This window comes from Theropithecus gelada, chromosome 2, assembly GCF_003255815.1.
Source record: "Theropithecus gelada isolate Dixy chromosome 2, Tgel_1.0, whole genome shotgun sequence".
Taxonomy (NCBI): domain Eukaryota; kingdom Metazoa; phylum Chordata; class Mammalia; order Primates; family Cercopithecidae; genus Theropithecus; species Theropithecus gelada.
In genome coordinates this window covers 179,644,861-179,666,259 of record NC_037669.1, presented here as the reverse complement: position 1 = coordinate 179,666,259, position 21,399 = coordinate 179,644,861, and the positions used below count along the sequence as shown (strand labels likewise).

General features: G+C 44.8%; 1 protein-coding gene across 1 annotated transcript in view; it reads left to right on the top strand.

Moving 5' to 3' along the window:
• The window catches only part of GLB1 (galactosidase beta 1), a 115,141-nt gene that overhangs the window by 27,287 nt on the left and 66,455 nt on the right, over positions 1-21,399 (top strand). Inside the window, 7 exon segments of the mRNA XM_025374311.1 lie at positions 1,405-1,555; positions 2,083-2,143; positions 4,841-4,935; positions 12,084-12,264; positions 17,142-17,200; positions 19,269-19,390; positions 19,475-19,515. Coding sequence (XP_025230096.1) covers positions 1,405-1,555; positions 2,083-2,143; positions 4,841-4,935; positions 12,084-12,264; positions 17,142-17,200; positions 19,269-19,390; positions 19,475-19,515 — 710 coding nt within the window.

Genomic DNA, 21,399 nt, shown 5'->3' with positions numbered 1-21,399 from the left:
GAAGGTCTGTGTGTCCTGTGGTTTATGGTTCTACAAACAGTTTAGACATTTATGTAGGAGATCTGGATTTTTGAGCTCTTTCCCCTTCCACAGAGCACCTCAATTCAATTATTTATGCAAAATATAATTATAAAAAGCTAAAAACATGACTTACAAACAAATATATAATGGACATATATCAGAAATGTATTTAACTGGATAAAGAAAATGTGGTGCATATATACCATGGAATACTACAAAATCACAAAAAAGAATGAGATGATGTCCTTTGCAGCAACCTGGATGCAGCTAGAGGCTATTATCCTGAGCAAACACAGGGATGGAAAACCAAATACTGCATGTTCTCACTTATAAGTGGTAGCTAAACTTCGAGTACATATGGACACAAAGAAGGGAACAACAGACAACGGGGCCTTGAGGGTGGAGGGTGGGAGGAGGGTGAATACCCCTATCGTGTACTAGGCATATTACCTGGGTGACTAAATAATCTGTACACCAAACCCCCATGACATGCAATTTACCTGTATAACAAACCTGCACATGTACCCCTGAACCTAAAATAAAAGTTTTGAAAAATTTATTTAACTTGTTACCGAGGAAACTAGCTATATGGTAAAGCCAATTCAAAGGAGAATTTGAGGAAGGGAGGTTTACAGCCAGTCAAGAAAGGCATGTTCAAATAAAGTTATCTTTAGAGATAAAACTGGTTAATATCATAAAGGGCAATGAATGAAAGAGTTACCTTTGGAGTTGTCTTCTCTATATGACAATCATCATTTGTTTCTCTCCCAGGCAATAATCTACAAATTAATCTGTAACTTCAAAGTTCTTTCCTTAATCAATAGTAAATAGTAAGTCAAACAAAATATTTCCCTTGGAGAATGAAAGAAGCCTCAGTGGGCCCATTGGACAGTCCTCCATTATAACATGGAAAGGAAATGCAGTCACTGTTTTGCCTTATATCCAAATTCTGGATAATTTTTCTTTTCTTTTCTTTATTTGTTTTGACACAGGGTCTCTGTCATCTAGTCTGGAGTGCAGTAGCACAGTCACAGCTCACTGCAGCTTCAACCTCCCGAGCTTAAGCAAACCTCCACCTCAAGCCTCCAGGGTAACTGGGACCACAGGCATGCACCCTGGCTAATTTTTTTGTGTTTTTTGTAGCGATAGGGTTTCACCATGTTGCCCAGGCTGGTGTCAAACTCCTGGGCTCTGCCCACCGTGGCTTCCCAAAGTGCTGGGATTAGAGGCCTGAGCCACGTGCCCAGCCTTGGATAATTTTTCTTCCAAAGCACCTTCTCCCTCTTATCCTTGTGTTAGCGATAATCCTCATGAGGCCCCTTCCCCACTCTTCCTTCTTGACTCTGCCAAGTATCCAGGAAAGGGCTGTGTGTATCTTGGCAGGTATGTGCCCTGGAACTTTCATGAGCCCTGGCCAGGACAGTACCAGTTTTCTGAGGACCATGATGTGGAATATTTTCTTCGGCTGGCTCACGAGCTGGGACTGCTGGTTATCCTGAGGCCCGGACCCTACATCTGTGCGGAGTGGGAAATGGTGAGTGTGGCTAGACTGGGTTCTGCCTGGTGTGTGAGTTGGCAGGCAGCAGCTCTGGGGCAAAGGGCATTAAGGCAGACCTGCATTCCAGAGAGCATGGGGCCTGGGACTGTACCCAACACAGGTGTCTTTTACCTTGGCAAGGTGCCCAGGCAGAGAGAAGCAGGCCAGGGTCAGGGCATGGGCTCTCCTCTTGGTGGTCACTCATATAACTCAGCTTGCTCGTCTGTAAGAAGCAGTTAATGGTGTCTTCTCTGTCTACCGCGCAGGTAGTTGTGAAACTAAATTGAACAATCTTTATGGAAAAGGCTTTGGTCTTCAAAACATTGCATTCATGCAGAGTGATCTTAATTGTACTACATTCCAATGTCTAATTTCCCTGCAAGTTATAAACCAAAAAGCCCAGCTCAAATACCTCTTGTCCCTTGAAGCTTTTATTCTTTTCCATAACTGCTAATAGTAATTTCTGTCTCCTCTGAGCTCCCTTCACAGAATGGACATTATAATGGCTTATTTTTCCTGACTAGGGAGGATTACCTGCTTGGCTGCTAGAGAAAGAGGCTATTCTTCTCCGCTCTTCCGACCCAGGTAAGTTGTTACAGATGTCTTGAGAAGATTTATAAAAGCTTCAGGCCATTGTGCACATGTACCCTAGAACTTAAATTATAATAATAATAAAATTAAATTTAAAAAAAAGAAAAACAGCTTCAGGCTAGGTGCGGTGGCTCCCACCTGTAATCCTAGCACTTTGGGAGGCTGAGGCGGGTGGATTACCTGAGGTCAGGAGTTCGAGACCAGCCTAGCCAATATGGCAAAACCTCGCCTCTACTAAAAATACAAAAAATTAGCCGGGCGTGGTCGTGGGCGCCTGGAATCCCAGCTACTCAGGAGGCTGAGGCAGGAGGATTGCTAGAACCCCAGAGGCAGATGTTGCAGTGAGCCAAGATCGTGCTAATGCACTATAGCCTGGATGACAGAGCGAGACTACGTCTCAAAACAAACAAACAAACAAACAAAAAAAGTTTCAACAATTTTTATCGAAAGGGGGAGGTATTTTGAAGTTTGGGGTACCTCTGCACAAATACTTTTGAAAGTTTACTGAAAGTCTGAGTGTTTATCACCGTCCAGTGCATAGCACCAAACTAAACCTCTAGGAAATTAGGCTCTGAACTACTTAACCAGATCTTACTGATAAACTGGTAATTCTTTGAATTGGCATTGAGCCCTGTTTGCGGTTGACCAGCTGACTTCAATGCTTTCTCTTCCTATTTACTTAGCATATTCCACAACCAATGATAGCACCTAGCTAATCAAAATGACAAGCCAGGCATGGTGGCTCACACCTGTAATCCCAGGACTTTGGGAGGCCAAGGAGGAGGGATTGCTTGAGCCCAGGAGTTTGAGACGAGCCTAGGTAACATAGTGAGACCCCATCTCTAAGAAAATTTTAAAATTAGCCAGGTGTGCTGGCATGTGCCTGTAGTCTGGCAGGCTGAGGTGGGAGGATTGCCTGAGCCTGGGAGGTTGAGGCTGCAGTGAGCCATGATTGCACCACTGCACTCTAGCCTGGGCAACAGAGAGGGACTTTGTCTCAAAGAAAGAAATAAGGCCGGGCACAGTGGCTCAAACCTGTAATCCCAACATTTTGAGAGGCTGAGGCAGGCAGATCACCTGAGGTCAGGAGTTCGAGACCAGCCTGACCAACGTGAAGAAACCCTGTCTCTACTAAAAATACAAAAATTAGCCGGGTGTGGTGGTGCATGCCTATAATCCCAGCTACTTGGGAGGCTGAGGCAGGAGAATTGCTTGAACCTGGGAGGCGGAGGTTGCAGTGAGCCCAGATTACGCCATTGCACTCCAGCCTGGGCAACAAGAATGAAACTCTGTCTCAAAAAAAAAAAAAAAGAAATAAAAACAAAATGACAGTTTCTGGGGTGGTGTCATTGGATTGCTTGGTAGCTGCAATGCCTTCTATTTTTGTCTACTTTTACAGAGCAATGTGTAAATGATGGTTTTTTTCTTTGTCTTACTCCAGGACCTTCATGTTTTGCACACTTAGCATATTATTGGTGTTTTCATATGTAGTAACTCCCTTAATCCTTATGCCAACTTTATGTGGCATGTACTTTTATTATTCCTATTTGACAATATAACTATATAATTTGTTAGAACTTCATTTTATACAGAAAAATATCTTCCTGTGACTGAGAAGAGGACACACTGTTCAGTGACTCTTTTCTTCATTCAGCAAACATTGCTTGGATATGTTCTATGCTCCAGGCTTTGTGTCCGTCCTATGGCAAGGATGGTGTCTTAGTCCATTTTCTGTTGCTTGTAACAGAATACCTGAAGCTGAGTAATTTATAAAGAAAAGCATTTATTTCCTACAGTTATGGAGGCCGAGAAGTTCAAAGTGGAAGGGCTGTATCTGGTGAGGGCCTTCTTGCTGGTGGGGACTCTGCAGAGTCCTGAGGGGGCACAGGGCATCACATGGTGAGGGGGCTCAGTGTCCTAGCTCAGATCTCTCTGCCTCTTCTTATAAAGCCACGAGTCCCGTTCCCATGATGACCCATGAATCCACTAACCTATGAATCTATTAATCCATGAGTGGATCGATCTGCTTATGAGGGCTGAGCCCTCAAGACCCAACGCCTCTTAAAGGCCCCACCTCTCAGTGCTACCGCACTGGGGATTCTGTTTCAGCGTGAGTTTCGGAGGGGACAAACATTCCAGCCGTAGCAGACAGATACAGGCACACTGGTCCTTGTCCCCTGAGGAGCTCAGCTGAGGAGACAACTACATGCAGGACAACTTTTATGAGACTTTTATTTCAGAAGGTACTTGACAAGTCCCGTATATCCTGATCTCTGCTGCCAGCCCTGGTGTAATAAAGCTGCATTGGCTGCATTGGTGTCTCTTTGTACTAAAAGATGTGTGATGGTGTTAAACCAGGGGTGTTCAATCTTTTGGCTTCCCTGGTCTACATTGGAAGAAGAATTGTCTTGGGCCACACATAAAATACACTAACACTAATGATAGCTGATGAGCTAAAAGAAAAAAAAAAGCCTGCAAGCCACATGCAGTGAATTTCTTGAGTGCAGAAATTCTGGCCTCCCAAAGTGCTGGGGTTACAGGCTTGAGCCACCGTGCTCAGCCAAAAAACTCAGAATGTTTTTAAAAAGTTTACAAATTTGTGCTGGGCCACATTCAAAGCCATCCTGGGCTGCATGTGGCTTGCAGGCTGTGGGTTGGACAAGCTTGTGTTAAACTTTTCTTGTTTTCCAGATTACCTGGCAGCTGTGGACAAGTGGTTGGGAGTCCTTCTGCCCAAGATGAAGCCTCTCCTCTATCAGAATGGAGGGCCAATTATAACAGTGCAGGTAACCTTGGAGTTGAGCATGGATGGATTGGGGGAGGGGTTCCCATCCATCTATATTATATAAATGATAGGAGTGATGCAGACATGAGCCTCATAGATCTGTTTCTTTAACAGATAATGCTGCAGATAGTGCTTTTAGTTAAATTGCATTTGGGAAGGCATTACCATTTTTGAATGCCTGTTTTGTGGCAGGCTTTCTGCTGAGTGCTTTGTAAATGCTATTTAATTCTTCCAACCACTGTCTCTTTTCAATGAGGAAGTTTGAAAAGGTTGAGTGACTTGGCCAAGGTCAACCAGCCAGCAGGTGGCAGAATTAGGATAGCATCCTAATTCTGCGGATTCCAGGGTTTGTCTCTCTGTCTCTCCTGCAATATTATTTTCTGGCAGCAGGCATGCAGCATGGACTGAAACACTTTGGTATCGGCACTGCCTCAGCAGTCAGATAAACCTGGAATGGAAAAGGATGTGGTCAACTGGGGCTGTTATGTTTCCTCTCTTGCTTTCTGCCCCATTCACCTTCTTCCATGTGTTCTTGGCTCTGCAAGAACTAGTATACTGTGGGGTACATTGAACTTCAACAGTTTTTGGTGTTGGTAAAATTACTTAGGTGAAACATAAAACCATGTTCATTGGACATTGACCAAGGATACCAAGGTTGCTTTTTTTTTTTTTTTTTTTGAGACAGAGTCTCACTCTGTCGCCCAGGCTGGAGTGCAGTGGCGCAATCTCGGCTTACTGCAACCTCTGCCTCCTGGGTTCAGGTGATTCTCCCACCTCAGCCTCCCATGTAGCTGGGATTACAGGCGCATGCCACCACGCCTGGCTGATTTTTGTATTTTTAGTAGAGGCGGGGTTTCACCGTATTGGCCAGGCTGGTCTCAAACTCCTGACCTCAGGTGATCTGCCTGCCTTGGCCTCCCAAAGTGCTGGGATTACAGGCATGAGCCACTGTGCCTGGCCATGACCAAAGATGCTCTTATGGAAAAGAGTAAAGATTTTTTTTTTTTTTTTGGAGACAGGGTCTCGCTCTGTTGCCCAGGCTGGAATGCAGTGGCATGACCTCGGCTCACTGCAACCTCTGCCTCCTGGGTTCAGGTGACCCTCCTGCGTCAGCCTCCCAAGTAGCTGGCATTACAGGCGTGCGCCACGATGCCCGGCTATGTTTTTATATTTTTAGTAGAGGTGGGGTTTCACCATGTTGACCAGGCTGGTCTCAAACTCCTGACCTCAGGTGATCCACCCACCTCGGCCTCCCAAAGTGCTGGGATTACAGGCATGAGCCACTGCTCATGGCCATGACCAAGGATGCTTTTATGGAAAAGAGTAAAGTTATGTAAAGGTGGCTGCATCCTGGACATCCCAGGGATGTAGAGTGGTACTCCCTAGGGGAGTGTGGGCCAGGCTTCCTTCTTATGAACTATAGGCAGCTTGTGGGGATGGATCGTGGTAGGGCGGGAGCATGGGCACTCCCTCGCCTTTCAGGTGTAGGTGGACAGAGGTGCTGAGTGGGCTGCACTGGCCAGGGTGTCCGTTCTGAGGCTTTGCGGTGGAAGGAGATATTTTCTTGAGAGAGGCCAGGTTGCTGCTCACGGCGGGATGTGTGAGTCGCCCCACATGCCCCTATCTTTTACCGTCTTGAGTCTGTACTGGTTCAGCTAATAGGAACCACATTTTCCTACATGAAGATATCAAGTCTGAAACTTGGGTGCATCTTTGCTTTGCATGGCTATGTTGTCTTCCTTTCTTCTGGTCTCAGGTGCAAACCCTCTTTGGATGCCCTCTTTTTTTCAGTCTCTGCTTCTCCTTGAATCACTTTCAATTTCTGTTCACAACTTTTCTGCCCCTTTGGTTTTAGAAATGCCATGAAAATTATAATCCAGTATTAATTCTGCAGAGGTGAAGTTGACTGTCGTGGAGATATTTCTTCTTGTGTCCATCCCTAGCAACCTCAGATGACTTTAACTTGACCCTGGGTCCTGCCAGTTGACTCTGCCCTCCTCCTCCTCATCCTCTCCCCTTCCCATCTCCACATGCTTGAATCCCACCTAATCATTTTTACCCCTTGTTTACAAAATAAACAAGTGTAGAGAGACATAAGAAAGCAGAAAAAACATAATTGTTACTCAGACCTCAGGAGCCATAGCAAAGCTCTTCACATTTTTGGGAGTTTCCTTGAATATTTTCTATGCCTTTTTTTTTTCTTCTTTCTTACAGAGTAAGTTCATTCTCTGTGACCTATTTTCTATGTGGCTTTTTTTGCTTCATTCTTTGTCATGAGCATTTTTTCATATCGTTAACAACTCTTTCATCATCTTTCATGGTTGTCCTACTTACCTTCCGACGCACAGTTCCTATACGTGTTCCCTCTGTCCGGAAGCCGTCCCAATTGACATATTGGTTTCCGTAAGACTTTCAGAACCGTCACTGGTGCCTCCTTTTGTGAAGCACACGTGGGAGCAGTTTCATCCCTGACACACTGTGTCTCTAGTCTCCTGGTCCCCCATGCCTCTGCCTGGCAGCCATGAGGGCACATCATGTGTTTGTGCACATCACATACCCACCAAACAGCTCTGGAATGGAATAGAAGCTGATTGACTTGATAAGAAGGAACTGGGGGATTTGTAGACAGTATTTCTTTTCGTTGTTGTTATTATTTTTGTTTTTTGAGACAGAGTCTCGCTCTGTCACCAGGCTGGAGTGCAGTGACACGATCTTGGCTCACTGCAACCTCCACCTCCCAGGTTCAGGTGATCCTCCTGCTTCAGCCTCCCGAGTAGCTGGGACTACAGGTGTGCGCAACCACACCGGCTAATTTTGTGTATTTTTAATGGAGATGGGGTTTCACCATGTTGGTCAGGATGATCCCAATCTCTTGACCTCATGATCCACCCACCTCGGCCTCCCAAAGTGCTGGGATTACAGGCATGAGCCACTGCCCCAGGCCTGTAGACAGTAATTCTATCTGTAAAGATTTCTGTAAAAGGGCCAAGCATGGTGGCTCAATGCCTGTAATCCCAGCACTTTGGAAGGCTGAGGCAGGAGGATCTCTTGAGCCCAGGAGTTCAAGACCAGCCTGGGCAACATAGTGAAACTCCATCTCTACAAAAAACTTAAAAATTAGCTGGGTATGGTGGCATGCGCCTATGTTCCCAGCCATTCAGGGCACAGAGACAGGAGGATCACTTGAGCCTGGGAGGTTGGGGCTGCAGTGAGCCGTGGTCACACCACTCAGTGCACTCCAGCCTGGGCAACAAAATGACACTCTGTCTCAAAAAAATAAAGATTTCTGTAAAAGCCGATTTCTGTGTCTGTCTTAATTCATGTTGAAGGGTAGAAAATGGTGGCTTTACTCAGTTCTTGATGTTAATTTTCTCTCTCAGTGCTCAGAGTTTGAGATGGCCAGGGAGGAGCTACGTGTTTGCAGCCAGGGTAAAAATGAGTCAGACCAGAAGGCTCAAATCCCTGTCTGAGAACATTTAGGGCCCTTAACACTGTTGTGTTACAGATACAGGAAGCCAGGTCTGTGCCTTTATTCATCCTCATGATTCAGTCAGATATGCAGATGTTTCTCTTTTGGGGGGATTAGCTGAGCCAGTGCCACCTATGATGGTTTGCATATGTGGATGTTTATCTCAGTTTCTGCCTGAAAAAACTAAAGCCATTGATAATATCCAAGGTGAAAATAATTAGGAGTGGACGACCTTCCACCCACAACTTTACTTCATCCAATTAACAGGGCATTCATCATGAGGTAATAAGCCTATTTATGACTGTTTGGAAGAGCAACATCTTTAAAAGTCTCTGGTGCTTAAGGAGCTTACAGAATGGAGACAGTTGCTCTAGAACAAAGACCTGCAAATTATGGCCACCACCTATATTGTTTTGTAAGTAAAAGTATATTGGAATCGCCACACTATTTGTTTATATATTGTCTGTGGCCACTTTTGTACTATAGTGGCAGAGCTGAGTAGTTGAGATGGAGACCTCTATGGCTGCAACGCCTAAAATATTTACTCTTTGGTGGTTATTTGTTTGTTTGTTTGTTTTAAGATGGAGTCTCACTCTGTTGCCCAGGCTGAAGTTCAGTGGCGTAATCTCTGCTCATGGCAACCTCTGCCTCCCAGGTTCAAGCAATTCTTGTGCCTCAGCATCTCAAATAGCTGAGATTATAGGTGCCTGCCACCACACCTGGCTAGTTTTTTTGTATTTTTGGTAGAGATATTGATAGAGATATCATGTTGACCAGACTGGTTTCGAACTCCTGACCTCAAGTGATCCACCTGCCTCAGCCTCCCAAAGTACTAGGATTACAGGCATGAGCCACCACTCCCGGCCTGGTGTTGTATTTAAAAGGTTTGTTAACTCCTGCTCTAGAAACATCAGTGTTCCTCTGAACCTAGCCATGACTTTTTCTATGGGTTTTTCAAGCCTTTTCATTTGTATGTTTCACCTACCCCCAGCCTTCACACATCTCTTTTTTTCCTAATTGGTAGTAACATAGAACTTGCGTAGAGTCTTAGCTGCTAGCATTTTGAACACTTACCAGATGCCAGATCTGTGCAAAGTTCTAGTCATATATTGACTCAGTTAATCCTCGTGATAACCCATCAAGTTAGGTACACTTTACAGGTGGAGTCCCATGGGTAGGAAGTGGCAGAGCTCAGATTTGCATGTAGATGGTTGGGCCTTTGCCAGCCATGCCCGTGACTAGAACTCTAAGCTGCCTCACAATTGTGCTTTTCTTGCTCTCTCAAAACCTAACCAAATTATGTGTATACATTTTTTACAAGCCTGTTTATTTTAGGGTGTATGATACAATGATGATAATGGATAAATAAGATCTGGAAAAGCAAGATGCTAAGAAAACCAAGGTTGGGTTGGGGTATGGGGGTGGGCGGAAGAGAACACGAGGTGCAGAGGCTGTGAGACCATTTAGTTGCTGGAGCTGACTTTTAAGATCTTTAGCTCTGAATTTCTTGACAGCCAGATGATAAAAAGGAGACATAGTCATGTAAGTAGCACTTATAAAGGAGGAGAAAAGAACCTTGCCAGTATTTACAAAGCTTTTCTTAGCATTTATCTAAATTATTGCAAAAGGAACTTTCATGGAACTCATCAATGGGAGTTTTCTACTCTGCGTAAGCAGCAAATACGCCCTCTTCCAGGATGGTTTCATGACCAGTGAAGTCTCTGTCCTGGGCATGCATGCTACGGTCTGTTTTACTTCTTGAACCCAAAATCTGAAAGTATTGCCAGAGGGATCCTCTCTGAGAGAAGGCTCATTCATGAAACCATTTGGGAGGCAGGACTGTGCAGATAATGACGGCAACATTTAGTTCATTTTCATCACTCACCATTCTTCTCCCACTCTCCAACTCTGCACATGGACGAAATTGAGCTGTTGGTGATATCAAATATGTAGGAATACCCTCTTCCCATTCCCTTCCCAAGTTCAGAGCCTTTTCTTCTAGAGCTACCTTGGGCTGTCCCTCCAAGGAACCTTCCCTACCAATCTCTCCCAGCCACTCAGGCTAAGCACCTCTTTTCTGGGGACTCACAGTTTCTTGTGCTTATGTTTAAAGATCACGTATTCCCAGGATCTCAAATATTTTTGTATTATGTGTATGTTAAAATTTTATGGTTGGGCATTTTTAAAATTTTTATAAATGAAATATAGCATACATATATAAATGTGCAGTGTAATGAATCACTATGGTGTGAACACCCACATAAACACCAACCAAGGTCAGGAAACAGCACGTGGCCAGTGCCCCAGAAGCTTTCCAGGTGTCCTTGTTGATCATACACCATTTCATCCCACTGTGCTGACTCTTATGGCCATCAGTTTTTTGCTTTTCTTTATACTTTTACCACCTATGTGTGTACTCAGACTTTATAGTTAGGTTTTGATTGTTTTGAATTTTCTCTAAAGGGGATTGTATGTATTTTTCAGTGTCATGCTTCTTTCACTTGACATTATATTCCTAAGATTCTTTGGTGTATTGGGTAGAGCTGAAGTTCATTTGTTTTATTGCCCGAGAGCAATGTTTCTTAACCTGTTTTTTTCATCATTGCCCCTAAGGATCCCTTTTAAACTTTTTTTCTAAGTGCCTTCTCCTCTTCACCATGAAATTTTAATACCTGAGATATTGTATATTGGTTTATTTGCTCTGTGTGTGTGTGTGTGTGTGTGTGTGTATGTTTTTATATTTTATCCCCAAAGCATCCATTTTTACCCCCTCGGGGATGCTACCCACCTCATTGAGAATGCATGCTTCAGAGCAGGGACCCCGCCCTCAGCACTGTTGCCATGTTGCACCTGATAATTCTTCACTATGGGGCTTCCCTGTGCACTGTGGAATGTCTAGCAGCATCCCTGGGCCTCTAGCCACTGGATGCCCTGAGCACGTCCCCTGAGGTGTGACAATCACAAACATTTCCAGACATAGCCACATGTCCCCTGTGGGGCTAAAGAGCTCCTGGTTGAGAACCACTGATGTTATTGAGCACAAACTGAACACCAGTATGTGTGTGACAGCAGGTCGAATAAACATGCCGTGTCTGTCCCTGGCATTCACCCTTCTTATTGCCATGGAGATTTTGCAGAGTATATTAAGGGAAAACACAGTTACAACTGGTGCATGTAATATGATGATAGTTTTGAGGAAAGAAAATACTGCTGTGTATTATTTGTGTATATTTGGGGAGTGTGTGGGTCTGTGTAAATCTAGACAGCTGTATACTAAAATGCTTGCAGTGATTATCTCTGGGCAATGGAATTAATGGATACTTTTCCTGTTTTCATTTTTCTAGCATTTCTACCATGGGAAGGTATTATTTATGTGATGTTTAAAGTATCTACTTTCTATTTTAGGGAAGAAACCACTACAATCTGAACACCAGTTTGGTGTTTTTTTGTTTTTCTTATTTCTCAGTGGTGGGAGAGGGTTAATAGGAGGTAAAGTTTTATGGTGAATTGTTGGTGGTTTTTTTAAGTCAGTTTTGAGGTCTGAGTGAAGGAAGTTTTTCTGGCAATCATTAAGCCTTGTCATCTTAGCAGATGCTCAGATATTTTCCCACACAAAAGCTTGCATTAGGATGGCTACACTGGGATCTCCTCATTTTTCCCTGCTCTTTTTTCACTCACAGGTTGAAAATGAATATGGCAGCTACTTCGCCTGTGATTTTGACTACCTGCGCTTCCTGCAGAAGCGCTTTCACCACCATCTGGGGGATGATGTGGTTCTGTTCACCACGGACGGCGCCCATGAGACGTTCCTGCAATGTGGGGCCCTGCAGGGCCTCTACACCACGGTGGACTTTGGACCAGGTTGGTGTTTGTAGTAACAGAAATTGCAGCTTCACATCAGCTTTTTACTCAGTCAGTTGCTCTGGGAAGCTGTTGTTTTAAGTGTCATGGGCAGATTGAGATTTTTCACTTCCTTTTTCAAGGAACAGGTAGAATAGAATACTTGCACCCCTCAGTAACAGAGGGTCATCTGTAGGCCAAGAGCTTCCAGGGTAGCTGCATTTTCAGCGCTGGTGGAGCTAGCCTGGAACATGGAGTCTCAGGGGCTGGGCTGGCCCACCCAAGATGAAGAAGCAGGTGGGCGGCTCCAGCTGTGAGAAGCGCTACCTTGAGGCAGTCACCTTTTAGGCTGTGTCTGGGACCTGCTTCTCTGCTCTTTCTGCCCTCCTTGCCCTCCCACTCGGGGTTATGTCTTGGCCGTAGCCAACCTTGAGGTCAGCCACTGGCTGGGAGCTTACCGTACGCCTTGTTACCTTTCTGCATAACTTAGAACACCGAACTGTCAGGGCTGGAGATGGTTTGGCAGATGCTACAAAAGCTGTGCCAGATTCCTTACACAGTGCTGGGTAAACTGTGGAGATGCTGCAAGTGAAAGTCACAGATGGGCGGGCAATGTGGTTACGATGCTTCTGGCCATAAGTAATATTAAGAGAGTCTTCATTTAGGAGAGCATCTTTCATAAAGGATATGACAGCTGTATTTGTCCATTCTTGCACTGCTCTAAATAAATACCAGAGACTGGGTAACTTATAAAGAAAAGAGGTTTAGTTGACTTACAGGCTGTACAGGAAGCCTGGTGGCAACAGCTTCTGGGGAGGCCTTAAGAAACTTAAAATCTTGTCAGAAGGCAAAGGGAAAGCAGGTACATGTTACATGGCCAGAGCAGGAGGAAGAGATAGGAGGGGAAGTGCTACACACTTTTAGACAACCAGCTCTCGTAACTCATTCACTCTCTCTTAGGAGAATAGCACTGAGGGGATGGTGCTAACCCATTCACAAGAACTCTGCCCCCATGATCCAGTCGCCTGCCACCAGGCCCTACCTCCAACACTGGGGATTACAATTCAACATGAGATTTGGTGGGGATACAGATCCAAACCATATCAACAGCTAAATGTCTGACTGGACTTTTGTGTGTGTGTGTGGCTATGAAAGACATTATTGAGACAATTGCAATCTTTCAATAATGTCTGTAGACTAGATAAGAGTATTGTATCAGTGTAATTTCCTGATTTTTGTAAGTATATTGTGTTTATTTAAAGAATGCCTTTGTTCTGAGGGAATGAACACTGAAGTATTTAGGGATAAAGGGCCATCACATCTGCAATTTATTCTCAGATGGCTCAGAAAAATGTATATTTTTATAGAGAAACTGATAGAGTAAATCTAGTAAAATGCTAACAATTGGGAAATCTAGGTGAAGGGAATAGGAGAGTTTTTTGTACTATTTTTACAACATTCTGTAAGTTTGAAATTACTGCAGAATAAAAAGTTACAGGCTAGGTGTGGTGGCAAGTGCCTGTAGTCGTAGCTACTTGGGAGGATGAGGCAGGAAGATCACTTGAGCCCAGGAGTTCAAGGCTGTAGTGAGCTGTGATCGTGCCACTGTACCCCAACCTGGGCAACAGAGCAAGACTCTGTCTCAAAAAAAAAGATACACACACACAAAAAAGACCAGTTCCTTGAGTAGCATAAAGACCCTGATGTTTTCCCCTCTGAGGTATAAGACACTTCATGCACATTGCACATCCAATGCTTGCCTCTCTTGAAAGGGATGTACAGAAGACTGAAATGAGGAAATTAGCCTGGTGTCCCTTTTTTTTTTTTGAGATGGAGTTTCTCTCTTGTTGCCCAGGCTGGAGTGCAATGACGTGATCCCAGCTCACTGCAACCTCTGCCTCCTAGGTTGAAGCATTCTCCTACCTCAGTCTTCCAAGTAGCTGGGATTACAGGCACCTGCCACCATGCCTGGCTAATTTTTGTATTTTTAGTAGAGATAGGGTTTCACCATGTTGGCCAGGGTGGTCTCAAACTCCTGACCTCACGTGATCCGCCTGCCTTGGCCTCCCAAAGTGTTGGGATTACAGGCGTGAGCACAGTCTATAGTCACATTTTTAAAGAGGTTCTTCTACCATATCAAAGAGGTTCTTCTACCATATCAAAAAAGAGAAGAACAGAAAAGAACTGACCTTAAGTGAATGGAGTGTTTCGAGAGCATTTGGTGATAAAAGGACTCATCCGTTAGGTTGGTTACGTTGGTGCAAAAGTGATTGCAGTTTTTGCCTTAAAAAAAAAATAATGGGCCCTGTGCAGTGCCTCCCACCTGTAATCCCAGCACTTTGGGAGGCTGAGGTAGGCGGATCATGAGGTCAGGAGTCTGAGAGCAGCCTGGCCAACATGGTGAAACCCCATCTCCACTAAAGATAAAAAAATTAGCTGGTATAAAAATCATGGTGGCACACTCCTGTAATTCCAGCTACTCAGGAGGCTGAGGCAGGAGAATTGCTTGAACCCAAGAGGCGGAGGTTGCAGTGACCTGAGATCGTGCTACTGTGCTCCAGCCTGGGCGACAAAGCGAAACTCCATCTCAAAAAAAAAAAAAAAAAAAAAGAAAACCATGACAAAAACCACAATTACTTTTGCACCGAGCTAATACGAAGTGCTGCAGAGGAAGCGACGTGCCGGTTTCCTCCTGCTTTGGCCAGGCTTCTCATCACAGGGACGAAAAAGCATGACATTTTTCTGTCGGGAGGAACAAATTCAAGGTGATTATGAATGTGTTTTAAGCATAATTCGAATGAGGTGACAGTATGACTGTCACTGCTGGGGGTTGGAGAAGAGACAACCACAAGGCCAGGGTGCCTGGGGCAGACAGACCCTCCAGTCGGAGACTTTTGCCAGCTTTATTGCTTTGTGTGGGAGAGGGGCATTGCCCGGTGGGTCTCATGAGAACAGTGTTTAAAGATCTGAATGCCACCTAATGCTTAATAGTGAAAAAGACAGCCAATGAGATTCTGCTCTTTCTCGATCAGCATATTCTGTCCTGAAAGCTGGCCTTACAGAGAAGCCAAATGCCCATCTCAGAGCAAGTGATTATCAGAGGGTGTTGGCTGGGGCCACATCCACCCTGGGATACCTGTTGTGGGAACTGGGTCGTGAAGTGTGGGGCCAGGGCGTCCTCTGCTCGGGTTGTTGTGGACACTGCTCATGCTTCCTCTTTCCCCAGTGTTTGGCAGCCCATTCCTTCTCTGTGGAGAAATTCTTTTTCTTTTTTTTTTTTTTTTTTTTTTGAGACGGAGTCTCGCTCTGTCCCCCAGGCTGGAGTGCAGTGGCCGGATCTCAGCTCACTGCAAGCTCCACCTCCCGGGTTCCTGCCATTCTCCTGCCTCAGCCTCCCGAGTAGCTGGGACTACAGGTGCCCGCCACCTCGCCCGGCTAGTTTTTTGTATGTTTTAGTAGAGACAGGGTTTCACCGTGTTAGCCAGGATGGTCTCGATCTCCTGACCTCATGATCTGCCTGTCTCGGCCTCCCAAAGTGCTGAGATTACAGGCTTGAGCCACCAGACCCGGCCTCTTTTTCATTTTAGAGGAGGGAGGGAAAATGGAAGACACAAGAGGAAAGACAAGACACCCCTAATGGGATATTTCATGAGGAAAACTTGAGAGCAAGTGGTTTGGAATGGCTAATGTACAAATTAGAATCCAGAGTGTATTCCAATATTCAGGGGTAAACACAACTACAGCACCCACATCCTTTTGATTTGTTAATTAACTGGCAAATATTTGTGGCACTATCATGTGTATGGTGTTATGGAGGCTGTAAGTATCTTCAAACCAGGCTCATCCTGTGGGGTGCATCCAGGTCAACCAGATGTTCTTGTGAAGAGATAAGCACACAAGATATGTATCCAGGCCCTGGGGAAAGACAGGTAAAGAAGACAGGCCTGTGAAGGGAACTGTTGTGCAGACAGGAAAGGCCACGGGGACCTCCTTAGAGAGGTAGTAATGTTCTCGGGTTCACACACATCCTCAGATGGGTCCAATCTGAAGCTAGCCTGGAAGTATTCCAGTCCCATGGGGTGTGGGAAGGGAAAGGGGCCTGCCTTAGTCAGTTTGGGCTGCTATAACAAAACACCTTAGACTGGGTAATTTATAAACAAAAGAACTTTATTGCTCACAGTTCTAGAGGTGGTGAAGTCCAAAATTAAGATGCCAGCAGATTCAGTGTCTGGCAAGCACTTGCTCTCTGCTTCAAAGATGGTGCCATGCTTTCTTGCTGTGCCCTCACGGGGCCAGGAAGCTCCGTTAAGCCTCTTTTTATTTATTTTTTTATTTTTATTTTTATTTTTTTAATTAAAAAAAGTATTTTTGAGATGTAGTCTTGCTCTGTTGCCCAGGCTGGAGTGCAATGGCACGATCTCAGCTCACTGCAACCTCCACCTCCCGGGTTCAAGCAATTCTCCTGCCTCAGCCTCCTAAGTAGCTGGGATTACAAGTGTGTGCCACCACACTCAGCTAATTTTTGTATTTTTAGTAGAGATAGGGTTTCACTATGTTGGCCAGGCTGGTCTCGAACTCCTAACCTCAGGTGATGCACCCGTCTTGGCCTCCCAAAGTGCTGGGATTACAGGCATGAGCCACCGTGCCAGGCTGGAGCCTCTTTGTATAGGGGCACTAATCCCATTCATGAAGGTGGAACCCTTATGACAATCACTTCCAGTGGCCTCACCTCTTAATACTATCATATTGGGTGTTAAGTTCCAACATGAGAATTTTAGGGGGATACCAACATTCTGACCGTAGCAGGGCTTCAGGCCCGAGTCCCATGAAGGGCTCTTGTTATTTAACCTCTTGTCATTTCTATGACTGACCTGGCTTCTCCCTCTTAAAATTTTCAGGCAGCAACATCACAGATGCTTTCCAAATCCAGAGGAAGTGTGAGCCCAAAGGACCCTTGGTAAGAATCGAGGGTGAGGTGTGGAGAAACCGTTGCAGCTGTTAGGAGAGAAAGGTTACATGCTGCTGAAACTGGGCAGCAGGCACTTGATGTTTTTGGCTCTGGGGTCAGCAGCTAATGGGATTGTGGAGTCAAAGCCATTCTGGACATGTGAATGACAGCAGAAACAATGTTTCTATTTGAAATTGAGCTTCTGCACTGGGGTGGAGCAGACTGGGGACCAACATGAATGGCCTGTTACACATCAGGTTCTGTGCTTCTGCATCCTGGTCTCCTCTGGTCCTCAGGGCAACTCTCATAAGTGGTCTTATTGTCTCCATTTTTATTGAGGCTCAGGGAACCTATGTGGTCTTATTGTCTCCATTTGAGGCTCAGGGAACCTATGTCACTTGCCAGGGTCATATAGCCAGTGAGTGGCTAGGCCAGGATCTGAGTTCAAGTCTGTGTTAAGTGACTCTTTGTGAGCTTCTCCACCTTTAAAGTATTTACAAATCACTTGGGGATCTTATTAATCCTCACGTGATTCATAAACACAGCAAATTTTGATCTGCTTGGTCTGGGCTGGGGCCTGAGATTCTCATTTCCTTTTTTTTTTTGAGACAGAGTCTTGCTCTGTTGCCCAGGCTGGAGTGCAGTGGTGCCATCTGGGCTCTCTGCAACCTCTGCCTCCTGGTTCAGTGATTCTTGTGCCTCAGCCCCCCAAGTATCTGGGATTACAGGTGTGTACCACCACACCCAGCTAATTTTTTTGTATTTTTAGTAGAGACGAAGTTTTACCATGCTGGCCAGGCTTGTCTCAAACTCCTGAGCTCAAGTGATCCCACTTTGGCCTCCCAAAGGGCTAGGATTACAGGTGTGAGTCACTGTGCCTGGCCCTGAGATTCTTATTTTTAATACACAGCCAGGTGGCTTTGAGGATGTAGGTTTGCTGACCACGCCGAACTGCAGGGCTTCATGGCACACAGTGTAGGCTGCTAGGAGGAGGGGAAGGTGGCAAGATGCAGGTGGTTGCAAACAGTCTATCAATCCTTCTGTCTCCGTTCTTCCAGTCTTTGGCTGAAGTTGCTGTTCTTGTTGTCACTCAGCCCAGTTTAAGGGGTTAATATCCTGTGCCTTCTCTGTACCAGGTCAGACTGCCCCACCTGTGTACAAGCCTGATTTATAAAACAATCTTTTCTGAGTCCAGTCTCTGCATAGACTTTGGGTGGAGCTTATTTCCTGGAACCTAAAACAAGAAGTGCCCACGAGAAGGGCCAGATTTCTTTTTTGTTCTCTAGACCAAGGCTTGGCAGGGCAATGCCCAAGAAAAACATGAAGTGTTTGAGGCCTGCTTTGCAGAATACTGGGACAAGTCTACCTCGTTATACATCAACCTGAGATCTGAAAATCTGGATCCATACAAAGGGTGAACTTGGAGCTGTTATTCTTTTTTTTTCTTTTCTTTTTTCGGAGACGGAGTCTCACTCTGTCGCCAGGCTGGAGTGCAGTGGTGCAATCTCGGCTCATTGCATCTTCCACCTCCCGAGTTCAAGCGATTCTGTTGCCTCAGCCTCCCGATAGCTGGGACTACAGGGGCACACCACCACACCCAGATAATTTTCCTATTTTTAGTAGAGACAGGGTTTCACCATGTTGGCCAGGAGGGTCTCAATCTCTCGACCTCGTGATCCACGCACCTCGGCCTCCCAAAGTGCTGGGATTACAGGTGTGAGCCAGCGCGCCCGGCCTGGAGCTGTTATTCTATAAAACTATTTTGCTATACAGTTTCTTTGCCCAACAAGACTTTGCTACTGTGTTTAAACAGGGGATCAGCTATCTAAATTTTAATGTAGGCACCACTTTTCAGGAATACTTACCTTGTGTAAGATGAGATCTCACTTTAGGCTAGAACCTGAGGACTGAACATAGGCATTGCTGGTATTGGAAGTGCTCATTGGTACCCCAACTCTGGGTTAAGCAATGCATGTCAACCCCATTTCCACCTGTCATAGATGGGGCATTGCAGGGAAGCCCTGGCATTGGAAGGTCATAAGTCTATCCTAAGGGCCACATTCTTTTTTTGTTTTAGATCAATTCTGAATTCTATACTGGCTGGCTAGACCACTGGGGCCAACCTCACTCCACAATCAAGACTGAAGTGGTGGCTTCCTCCCTGTATGATATACTTGCCCGTGGGGCGAGTGTGAACTTGTGAGTGTTCATTGCCTGAGGGGCGGGTGCCCTCAGTAGCCGTGGGCTCACGGTAAAGTACTGTGTTCTTTTGTTTCCTTGTAGGTACATGTTTATAGGTGGGACCAATTTTGCCTATTGGAATGGTAAGAGCACTTTAACATCTGTAGAGACTTATGCTAGAATGTTTCAGTTGATTAATTTGGGGAGGGGTGTGCCCACAGACAATTTTATTTTCTTTTTTTTGTTTATCCTCTCCTAAATTTTGTTTGTTTGTTTGTTTCGGACACAGTCTCACTCTGTCGCCCAGGCTGGAGTGCAGTGACACAACCTCAACTCACTGCAGCCTCCGCCTCCCAGGTTCAAGGGATCCCCCTGCCTCAGCCAAGTAGCTGGGATTACAGGCACGCGCCACCAGGCCTGACTAATTTTTTGCGTTTTAGTAGAGACGGGGTTTCACCATGTTGGCCAGACTGGTCTTGAACTCCTGACCTCAAGTGATCCTCCCACTTTGGTTTCCAAAATGCTGGGATTACAGGTGTGAGCCACCGTGCCTGGCCCTAACTTTTGTAACATGTAAGGATTACCAATATAATTTTTAAAAATAATGTTTCTTACATTTTTTTTCTTTTTTTTTTTTTTTTAGACAGAGTCTCACTCTGTCGCCCAGGCTGGAGTGCAGTGGCACAATCTCGGCTCACTGCAAGCTCTGCCTCCTGGGTTCACGCCATTCTTCCGCCTCAGCCTCTCTAGTAGCTGGGACTACAGGCACCCACCACCATGCCCGGCTAATTTTTGTTTTTGTATTTTTAGTAGAGATGGGGTTTCACCGTGTTAGACAGGGTGGTCTCGATCTCCTGACCTCATGATTCACCCGCCTCGGCCTCCCAAAGTGCTGGGATTACAGACGTAAGCCACCACGCCTGAACAAAATAATTTTTAAGGGAAATAAATGTGAGCATTTAGAAGCCTTACTGTTTTAAACCAGGCTAGTTGGGCAGGCTTCAGTCACAGTCTATAACTGTAGCTTATTTGTTCAAATATTCTACTGTGGTCTTTTTCTTTTAACATTTTATTTTGTTGAGGTATAATTTACAAACCATAAAATTTACAGTTTTTAAGTATATGATGCAGTAGTATTTACTGTATTCACAAAGTAGTGTAACCATTACCATTATCTGATTCAGGAACATTTTATCACCCCAAAAAGAAACTCCATACCCATTAGCATTCATTCCATACTCTCCCTCCTCCCAGTCCCTGGAAATAATATACTTTCTGTCCCTGTTGGTTTGCTGATTCTGAGCATTTTGTATAAATGAACCATGTATATATACCTGTCTGACTTATTTCATTTAGCCCAATGTGTTCAACGTTCGTCCATGTTGTTGCATGTATCAGTGCTTCATTCCTTTTTATTGCTGAATAGTATTCCCTTGTGTGGATGTACAGTATTTTATTTATCTAATATTCATTGGTTGATGGACATTTGGGTTATTTCCACATTTTGGTTATAGTGTTGCTTTGAACATTAATGTACAAGGATTTGTTTGAATTCCTGTTTCAGTTCCTTTGGGTGTATACCAAGAAGTGGAATGGCTGCGTCATATGGTAACTCTATGTTTAGAGTTTCAGGAACTGCCATAGTGTTTCCCAAAATGGCCACACCAGTTTATATTTGTATATTTTTTTTGTATAGGAAAAATTATGACAAAATTTTTCTGCAATGTCTTTGATTTTTTTTTTTTTTTGTCTTTTTGCAAAGACAAATGATGCTGTACTGGCTTTTCTCTAAGCTTCATTCCCTACCTGTCTCTGTATTTGCATTTTTCTCTCTGAATCATGGAGGATGCCCAGCTGTTGAGTTTTGAAGGTTTAGTTTGGGCCTAAATTTCTCACGATCTGAAATTGGATACTGTCAGCTCTTAATGAAGTTTCTCCTTTGAACTGCTGTCTTTTTTGCGGGCTGAGATGGGCTAGGAGAAGACATTGCTTACAAGCATTATCAATTTCAATACTATTATTAGAGC